Source organism: Rhinatrema bivittatum, unplaced genomic scaffold (assembly GCF_901001135.1).
Source record: "Rhinatrema bivittatum unplaced genomic scaffold, aRhiBiv1.1, whole genome shotgun sequence".
In the NCBI taxonomy this organism is placed as follows: Eukaryota; Metazoa; Chordata; class Amphibia; order Gymnophiona; family Rhinatrematidae; genus Rhinatrema; species Rhinatrema bivittatum.
This window is the reverse complement of record NW_021821078.1, coordinates 100,519-110,177: the sequence shown is the minus strand read 5'-3', so window position 1 is coordinate 110,177 and position 9,659 is coordinate 100,519. Positions and strand designations below refer to the sequence as shown.

The window sequence follows — 9,659 nt, the reverse complement described above, 5'->3', positions numbered from 1 at the left end:
AAAGCACTTTTCACACTTCCAGGCTTATTTACACTCTGAGGAGCAGCCCCTCCCCATCACTCCATTGATATGGTAAATGGTGCTTTACGCGGAGGGAGAGAGCTGGCCACAGACTGATCCAGTAGCATTCACAGCCAAGCTAGTGGAGTAATCCTGATACTTAGACACTCTTTGTTTGAGCATGTGAGATTGTATGAGAGGCCCTCTGTCTGCTCCGTCTGCTCACTTTCAGTGATCGCTGTGCGTAATGGCGCAGGGCGCGTTGGAGAGAGCAGCCAGGGGGCTACTCAAACGGCATTTACAGGCAAACTAGTAAGACATCTGTGAAAAAAAATCTTTGGTTTAGCACGTGAGGTAAATCTGCCGTACGATTGGATTTTGGAAAACCATGTGACGGTGAACCAATTCCGATTGGACACTCACTTTCCGCACGTCATCACACAGCTTCTATGGGGAGTACCAAGATGGCGGATGCTGGCTCGAAAGTCCGCGGAGTTAACTTTTCAGCAAAAAAAAAAAAAAAAGAGTTTCTATCTTTTATCATTAAAAAGTTATTTCGAATTTAGTAAAGCTTGGTCCCAGCCGTCGTATACAACGGCGTCGGCCCCAGAGGGTTAATCTATTGGTTTGTGATGTTGTGACGAAAAGCGCCTCATTTTCGTCACGGCAGCACCAATTCATTCTAATTCATTCCGTGATGGCTGCACGAAATTAAAAGTGAAGCGGGGGGGTCGGGTAGTTATGGTTAGGGTGAGGGGAAAGAGTAAGATTAGGTTATGGTTAAGGTTAGGGTCGGGGTAGGAGTAGGGTTAGGAATTGTGAGTTAAAAAAAAACCCTGTCACGAAAATTTGACTCATTTCGTCAGGGGAGGACGAAAAAAAAAAGTGAAACTGGGCTGCACTATTCCACCAGGCTCCTGCTCATTCACACACATGTACTCAGTCTTACTTCAACTGACTTTCATTCCCCTTCTCTCCAGAGCGTATCACCACATCTCCAGGCTAGACTCAACCTGCATTCTACTCTCACTACAGATCAAAATGTAACCTGCAACACACCATAGTCCATGGAAACTCCTATCAGATCTTATCTAGGGTCACCACACATCCTGTTTTCCCAGAACATGTCCTGGTTTCTCTTAGAAGCCTATCTAAATTTGTGTCTTTGGTTATTGATAGTATTATATTATACTTATATAGTGCCAAAGCACAACAAAGGTGCCTCAAGATGCTTCACACAAGTAAGGTGCACAGACATACCCAATACTAATGTTGTTAGATTAAAATTACAACTTTTAACCATGTAGAACCCAAATTTGGAACTCCACAAGCCATTCCTCAACTCCAGCAGCATTACTTCAGCATGTTAAGTATGCTGGCTGCCAATATGAAGACTCAGGTTTGCAACATCACAGTTCCAACTAGCTGTGATGGACTGGCATTTCCATTCAAGGAGAGTTATAGACTCTCATCTGCTTCATGCCACGATATACAGGGATTACCACTAGCCCAGTGAGCCCCAGGGCATGTATAGGACTTACTCGTTCATAAGCCCACTTTTGGAAACAAAGAATCATCCAAATTGGGCCACGGGGTGGGAGTCTATGTATTTCAAATATGCCAGAATTGCACATGCCATTTTACTTTTTGCTTCCTTTCTTTTTTAATCTTGAAAATTTGAGTGGTCAATGGGCTTTGTCTATTTCACAAAAGTAATGTCTAAGGAGTATTTAACACACACACACACACACACACACACACACACACACACACACACACACACACACACACACACACACACACACACACACACACACACACACACACACACAATTTGGTGTTTATACCACTATTTGAAAGATTATTTCAGGTACTTGCTGCACTAAGCAGCTGGAGAAGGTCAGTGGAATGCCTACATTTCACCTGGCTGCAGGAGACAGATGGTTAGGTTCAAGAGGTAGGAAAGGACCGATTGTCTACCTGCATAGTTAAGATACAAGACCCAAAGTGGTGCTGTATTGCTGTAGTGTGGTGGATGTGGTGACACAGTATGAACACATGCTCCCTGGCCTAACTTGATATCTATTTGTATATTTGCACAAAAGCCACAATTAATGAACAGGAAGACCACTTAAACTGCTCAGATATCCACCAATGACAACTGTCCACTTTTCTATGACATGCATTTGCAGCCTGATTTGTTGCAGTGGACTGAATTAGGAACATCCACAGATGAGAATTTATACCCTGGATGTGAGCTTTTGTCTGGATCTCCACTAAATCTACACATTATTGTTGCTACAACTATGTGTAATGTTTTTTCTTAAAGGTCTTACAGATTTTGCACAATCCAGATGACAGAGAAACTAACTAACCAACTAACAGGGCTTAAAACTTTGCCTCCTTGGTGAACAATGAACCACAATAAATATGTCTTGTTTCAGGATGTCCCAGTCCAGTATCAAAGGTCGGATGAAATCTGTTTGAAGCATACTTTGACTGAATAGAATCTATATTATTGTATTGTATTATTGTATCAGCATGCCCGCCATCTTGGATTGATCCCTATTGCGCCCCCAGTGCATTTATTTGTATTGCGGAAGGTGTATCCCCAACTACAATAATCCATAACTCCCCACATTTTTACCCGATTTTCCCACGGTTTGGTTTGTTAGAAACAGCAGAGATAGTTACGATACAGGATGCCGTCACACATTAGAAATACATACTTTCATGATGAGAGACTTTGTCTTGTGCTCTTTAACAAAGACATATGGTGTGGCATATAGATAAATGTATAAATTAATACATTTTATAATTTAGTAAAGAAACAAGACTGGATTGTTCATTTGAATTTATTTCTCTCTCTCTCTCTCTCTCTCGCTCTCTCTCTCTCTCTCTCACACACACACACACACACACACACACACACACACACACACACACACACACACACACACACACACACACACACACACACACACACACACACAGGGGACATCACTTTACTTTCCTCTGCTTTGCTCACCAGGTTTTGTTACAAAAATGAACATTTTTCAAGGCCAGGAAAACAAATTCCAGGTCATTCTAGGGTCTTAAACTACCTTGTTAGGCTTGCAACTGGGGCTGGAGAGCTAAAACCCTTGAAAAAGAACTATTTTACACAGCTTCTTGCGTGTGATAGCAGTCTGTAACTCCAGTGTAGTTAATTTTGCGATGTGGTGCAACATTACTTTGTGAAATACAGACACTAGAGGTGGGCGATACCGGGAATTTTGGTATTGATCTGATACCAAGTAAATACAGGCCCAGTATCACCGATATCAATACTGATACCGATACTTTTTCATATTTAAGCTCCAAAGGATCCAAAAGACCTCACCAAACATTGTACATGACAACAAAATACTTTATTTTGGCCTCTACTGGTGGTTGGCTCTCACTGCGGTATTGTATCACTTCCTGTTCCGGAGCACAGCGGTGTTTTGCTGTATCTGTTAGCTGTTTAATCTGCGCAGTTAGATTGATCTAGTTAACTAGATAACGATTTGTTTCACAGTGTAATCTTCACGTGCCTTAACTAAAGCACTCCCTCTGCTGAATCACCTCTAAATTATTTACACATTATTCACTTTGCGTGTTTTTAGGAATCCGCTAGCTTAGCGCAGCTACTAGCTCTTAGCCGATTTAGCATGGCGGCTTCTCCTGTCTCTCCCGCACTTTTCTGCTCTGGGTGTGAAATGTTTAGTTATTCCTCGGCCTCCTTTAGCAGTAATGGTACTTGTAATAAGTGTAGCTTATTCGTAGCTTTGGAGGCCAGGCTGGGCGAATTGGAGACTCGGCTCCGCACCGTGGAAAATTCTACAGCTAGCCAGGCCCCTGTAGTCGGTGCGGACCAAGGTAGCTTAGCCGCCGTTAGTTCCCCTCTGGCAGATCCCGAGCAGCCGGGAAAGCAGGCCGACTGGGTGACTGTGAGGAGGAAGCGTAGTCCTAAACAGAAGCCCCGTGTACACCGCCAACCCGTTCACATTTCTAACCGTTTTTCCCCACTCGACGACACACCCGCCGAGGATCAAACTCTGGTTATTGGCGACTCTGTTTTGAGAAATGTGAAGTTAGCGACACCAGCAACCATAGTCAATTGTCTTCCGGGGGCCAGAGCAGGCGACATTGAAGGAAATTTGAAACTGCTGGCTAAGGCTAAGCGTAAATTTGGTAAGATTGTAATTCACGTCGGCAGTAATGACACCCGGTTACGCCAATCGGAGGTCACTAAAATTAACATTGAATCGGTGTGTAACTTTGCAAAAACAATGTCGGACTCTGTAGTTTTCTCTGGGCCCCTCCCCAATCGGACCGGGAGTGACATGTTTAGCCGCATGTTCTCCTTGAATTGCTGGCTGTCTGAGTGGTGTCCAAAAAATGAGGTGGGCTTCATAGATAATTGGCAAAGCTTCTGGGGAAAACCTGGTCTTGTTAGGAGAGACGGCATCCATCCCACTTTGGATGGAGCAGCTCTCATTTCTAGAAATCTGGCCAATTTTCTTAAATCCTCCAAACCGTGACTATCCAGGGTTGGGACCAGGAAGCAGAGTTGTAGTCTTACACACCTCTCTGCAGCTTCTCTCCCCCTGCCATCCCCTCATTACCCCATCCCCGTAGAGACGGTGCCTGCTCCCAGACCACCAATAACCAGCAAAAATCTATTTAAGCATAAAAATTCAAAAAGAAAAAATAATATAGCACCTTCAACTGCACCACAGACTAAAACAGTTAAATGTGGTCTATTAAACATTAGGTCTCTCTCTTCTAAGTCCCTGTTAGTAAATGATATAATAATTGATCAACATATTGATTTATTCTGCCTTACAGAAACCTGGTTACAGCAGGATGAATATGTTAGTTTAAATGAGTCAACACCCCCGAGTCACACTAACTGCCAGAATGCTCGTAGCACGGGCCGAGGCGGAGGATTAGCAGCAATCTTCCATTCCAGCTTATTAATTAATCAAAAACCCAGACAGAGCTTTAATTCATTTGAAAGCTTGACTCTTAGTCTTGTCCATCCAAATTGGAAGTCCCAAAAACCAGTTTTATTTGTTATTATCTATCGTCCACCTGGTCGTTACTGTGAGTTTCTCTGTGAATTTTCAGACCTTTTGTCTGACTTAGTGCTTAGCTCAGATAAGATAATTATAGTGGGCGATTTTAACATCCACACAGATGCTGAGAATGACAGCCTCAACACTGCATTTAATCTATTATTAGACTCAATTGGCTTTGCTCAAAATGTAAATGAGTCCACCCACCACTTTAATCATATCTTAGATCTTGTTCTGACTTATGGTATGGAAATTGAAGACTTAACAGTATTCCCTGAAAACTCCCTTCTGTCTGATCATTTCTTAATAACATTTACATTTACTCTGATGGACTACCCAGCAGTGGGGAATAAGTTTCATTACACTAGAAGTCTTTCAGAAAGCGCTGTAACTAGGTTTAAGGATATGATTCCTTCTTTATGTTCTCTAATGCCATATACCAACACAGTGCAGAGTAGCTACCTAAACTCTGTAAGTGAGATAGAGTATCTCGTCAATAGTTTTACATCCTCATTGAAGACAACTTTGGATGCTGTAGCTCCTCTGAAAAAGAGAGCCTTAAATCAGAAGTGCCTGACTCCGTGGTATAACTCACAAACTCGCAGCTTAAAGCAGATAACCCGTAAGTTGGAGAGGAAATGGCGTCTCACTAATTTAGAAGATCTTCACTTAGCCTGGAAAAAGAGTCTGTTGCTCTATAAAAAAGCCCTCCGTAAAGCTAGGACATCTTACTACTCATCACTAATTGAAGAAAATAAGAACAACCCCAGGTTTCTTTTCAGCACTGTAGCCAGGCTGACAAAGAGTCAGAGCTCTATTGAGCCGAGTATTCCTTTAACTTTAACTAGTAATGACTTCATGACTTTCTTTGCTAATAAAATTTTAACTATTAGAGAAAAAATTACTCATAACCATCCCAAAGACATATCGTTATCTTTGGCTGCTTTCAGTGATGCCGGTATTTGGTTAGACTCTTTCTCTCCGATTGTTCTGTCTGAGTTATTTTCATTAGTTACTTCCTCCAAACCATCAACATGTCTATTAGACCCCATTCCTACCAGGCTGCTCAAGGAAGCCCTACCATTAATTAATGCTTCGATCTTAAATATGATCAATCTATCTTTATTAGTTGGCTATGTACCACAGGCTTTTAAGGTGGCAGTAATTAAACCATTACTTAAAAAGCCATCACTTGACCCAGCTATCTTAGCTAATTATAGGCCAATCTCCAACCTTCCTTTTCTCTCAAAAATTCTTGAAAGGGTAGTTGTAAAACAGCTAACTGATCATCTGCAGAGGAATGGTCTATTTGAAGAGTTTCAGTCAGGTTTTAGAATTCATCATAGTACAGAAACAGCATTAGTGAAGGTTACAAATGATCTTCTTATGGCCTCAGACAGTGGACTCATCTCTGTGCTTGTTCTGTTAGACCTCAGTGCTGCTTTTGATACTGTTGACCATAAAATTTTATTACAGAGATTAGAGCATGCCATAGGTATTAAAGGCACTGCGCTGCGGTGGTTTGAATCATATTTATCTAATAGATTACAATTTGTTCATGTAAATGGGGAATCTTCTTCACAGACTAAGGTTAATTATGGAGTTCCACAAGGTTCTGTGCTAGGACCAATTTTATTCACTTTATACATGCTTCCCTTAGGCAGTATTATTAGACGGCATTGCTTAAATTTTCATTGTTACGCAGATGATACCCAGCTTTATCTATCCATGAAGCCAGAGGACACACACCAATTAGCTAAACTGCAGGATTGTCTTACAGACATAAAGACATGGATGACCTCTAATTTCCTGCTTTTAAACTCAGATAAAACTGAAGTTATTGTACTTGGCCCCACAAATCTTAGAAACATGGTGTCTAACCAGATCCTTACTCTGGATGGCATTACCCTGACCTCTAGTAATACTGTGAGAAATCTTGGAGTCATTTTTGATCAGGATATGTCATTCAATGCGCATATTAAACAAATATGTAGGACTGCTTTTTTGCATTTGCGCAATATCTCTAAAATTAGAAAGGTCTTGTCTCAGAGTGATGCTGAAAAACTAATTCATGCATTTATTTCCTCTAGGCTGGACTATTGTAATTCATTATTATCAGGTTGTCCTAAAAGTTCCCTGAAAAGCCTTCAGTTAATTCAAAATGCTGCAGCTAGAGTACTGACAGGGGACTAGAAGGAGAGAGCATATCTCACCCATATTGGCCTCTCTTCATTGGCTTCCTGTTAATTCTAGAATAGAATTTAAAATTCTTCTTCTTACTTATAAGGTTTTGAATAATCAGGTCCCATCTTATCTTAGGGACCTCATAGTACCATATCACCCCAATAGAGCGCTTCGCTCTCAGACTGCAGGCTTACTTGTAGTTCCTAGGGTTTGTAAGAGTAGAATGGGAGGCAGAGCCTTCAGCTTTCAGGCTCCTCTCCTGTGGAACCAGCTCCCAATTCAGGATCAGGGAGACAGACACCCTCTCTACTTTTAAGATTAGGCTTAAAACTTTCCTTTTTGCTAAAGCTTATAGTTAGGGCTGGATCAGGTGACCCTGAACCATCCCTTAGTTATGCTGCTATGTTGTGTGGGCCCGCTGAAGAGAGGTACTTGCTGGCCCACCACCACCAGAGGGCACCCTGCCTGGAGTGCTGGCTCCAGGCACCAGAGGCGCTGCCGCCTCACAGGAGCAGCCGGGTACAGCTGACATCATCACCTGTAGACAGCTGTCACCACTCATCTGATCTGCATCGGTATATCGCAAGACGTCATCCTCCACCTCTTTGCCGAGATATCGTTCTACCTGAAATGTAATATCCCTCAGCCTGACTTGCTTGATAGAAAGCCCTTTGTGGATTTTTGTTGAAGTGATAACAGACTTTTTTCTCCAACGAGAGGTGAGGTAGCTTCCTGCCGTGCAAGAATTGCTGGGTAGACATGAAACGCACCCACGTTTATTGGTGTTTTTGTTCCTCGCACAGCATACCAGGTCCGACACGCGGAGGTAGGTAGGCCACCTGGGGAGTTTGGGACTTGGGCGGCTCCAGTATTGCCCGGGGTCTGGTGGCGGAGGAAAGCGGTGTGGTATCCGGTTCTGCTTTGGGGACAGTGGTCGCCGATCTTCGAGGCCTGCCCACACGACACCTTGTAATTTGACCTTTGATCTATGTGTAATCTGTTGTGTTTGTTGTGCACGTTCGAACAGTAAAGTGTTGTTATTTGACCTATTCAATTGTCCGTTCATTTGGCGCCCCCTGTTGTGGGGCCGTGTACTTAGACACTTTCCCAACACTGCTATAGACTTAACTGCTGGGGGGGTTCCCATGAATGCACTGAGTGTTTCTTTCTCTTTTGCTGTATAGGCACCACTCTGCATTTAATCATTAGTGATTGATCTCTGCTCCCCTCCACTGCATGTCTTTTTTCCTGGTTCTCTCCCTCAGCCCCAACCAGTCCCAGCAGAAGACTGCCCCTCCCTGAGCCTGGTTCTGCTGGAGGTTTCTTCCTGTTAAAAGGGAGTTTTTCCTTCCCACTGTCAGCCAAGTGCTTGCTCACAGGGGGTCGTTTTGACCGTTGGGGTTTTTCCGTAATTATTGTATGGCTTTGCCTTACAATATAAAGCGCCTTGGGGCAACTGTTTGTTGTGATTTGGCGCTATATAAATAAAATTGATTTGATTTGATTTATCACAATCAAAATTTTTGTTTAAAAAATATCACTCAGCACAACTTAAAACAAAATCTCCTGAGGTAGAGGGCTGACAAACCACAATACAAGGGTGCGCTGCTCTGTGTTGTGTGACACAGCGCAGTGCTGCTCTTACAGAGAGTAGACTGATGAATCTACGTGCACAGCAGTCAGTGCGTGTGGGAGAGAAAAAAAGCTTGAGTATTGACCTTTTTACATGAGGATCATTCAATATCAATACCAGCGTTGGTATCGATATTATCAATATTAGAATCGATCCGCCCACCTCTAACAGACACCACAAATGACTGAAGCATGAAATGATGGTTCTCAATTCCAAATTGGGAATTGTGAAGCAAAAGCACATAACAATTGGATGGAAATGCACTCTTCCTTTTGCCACATTAACAAAAATCCACTTAAGAGTTGCGATACTAGCTGGATGGAAACACAGCTAATGAGAGAGAGTACCAGTTCCTGCTGTAATAACGTTACACGTAAGTACCATTTGCTACGTGGACATAATATTACAAATGGTAAAATAACCAAAATTATTGTTCAATCTTATTTGTGGGAGGTAATCTGGTTTCTATACTGTGCCGGTTATTGCAACCGTAAGCAGCACAAAATACTGGCAAATTTGCTCACTCTCCATCGACTGGTGCGAGCCTATTCTGAAGAGACCAATCCAATATGGCGGTGACGCTGGATTACGTTACAGGAAGTTATGAGGCATCTACTTACATGACATTATGTAAGTAGACGCCATGCTCAGAGTGCCGCTCTCATTGGACCAACATCTCTGCTATTATGGAACTGTGGGATATCTCCGCGCCACAGGCTGAGCTCCCCTCCGGACTAGCT

At 42.7% G+C, this 9,659-nt stretch overlaps 1 protein-coding gene across 1 annotated transcript; it reads left to right on the top strand.

Moving 5' to 3' along the window:
• Positions 1–3,692: 3,692 nt before the first annotated feature.
• On the top strand, positions 3,693–4,565 carry LOC115082435. Its single transcript, XM_029586665.1, has one exon. The coding sequence runs from the start codon at positions 3,693–3,695 to the stop codon at positions 4,563–4,565; it is 873 nt and encodes a 290-aa protein (XP_029442525.1).
• The last annotated feature ends 5,094 nt before the right edge of the window (positions 4,566–9,659 follow it).

Coding starts and splice junctions, on each gene's coding strand:
- LOC115082435 (XM_029586665.1), top strand. CDS start 3,693: ATGGCGGCTTCTCCTGTCTCTCCCGCACTTTTCTGCTCTGGGTGTGAA.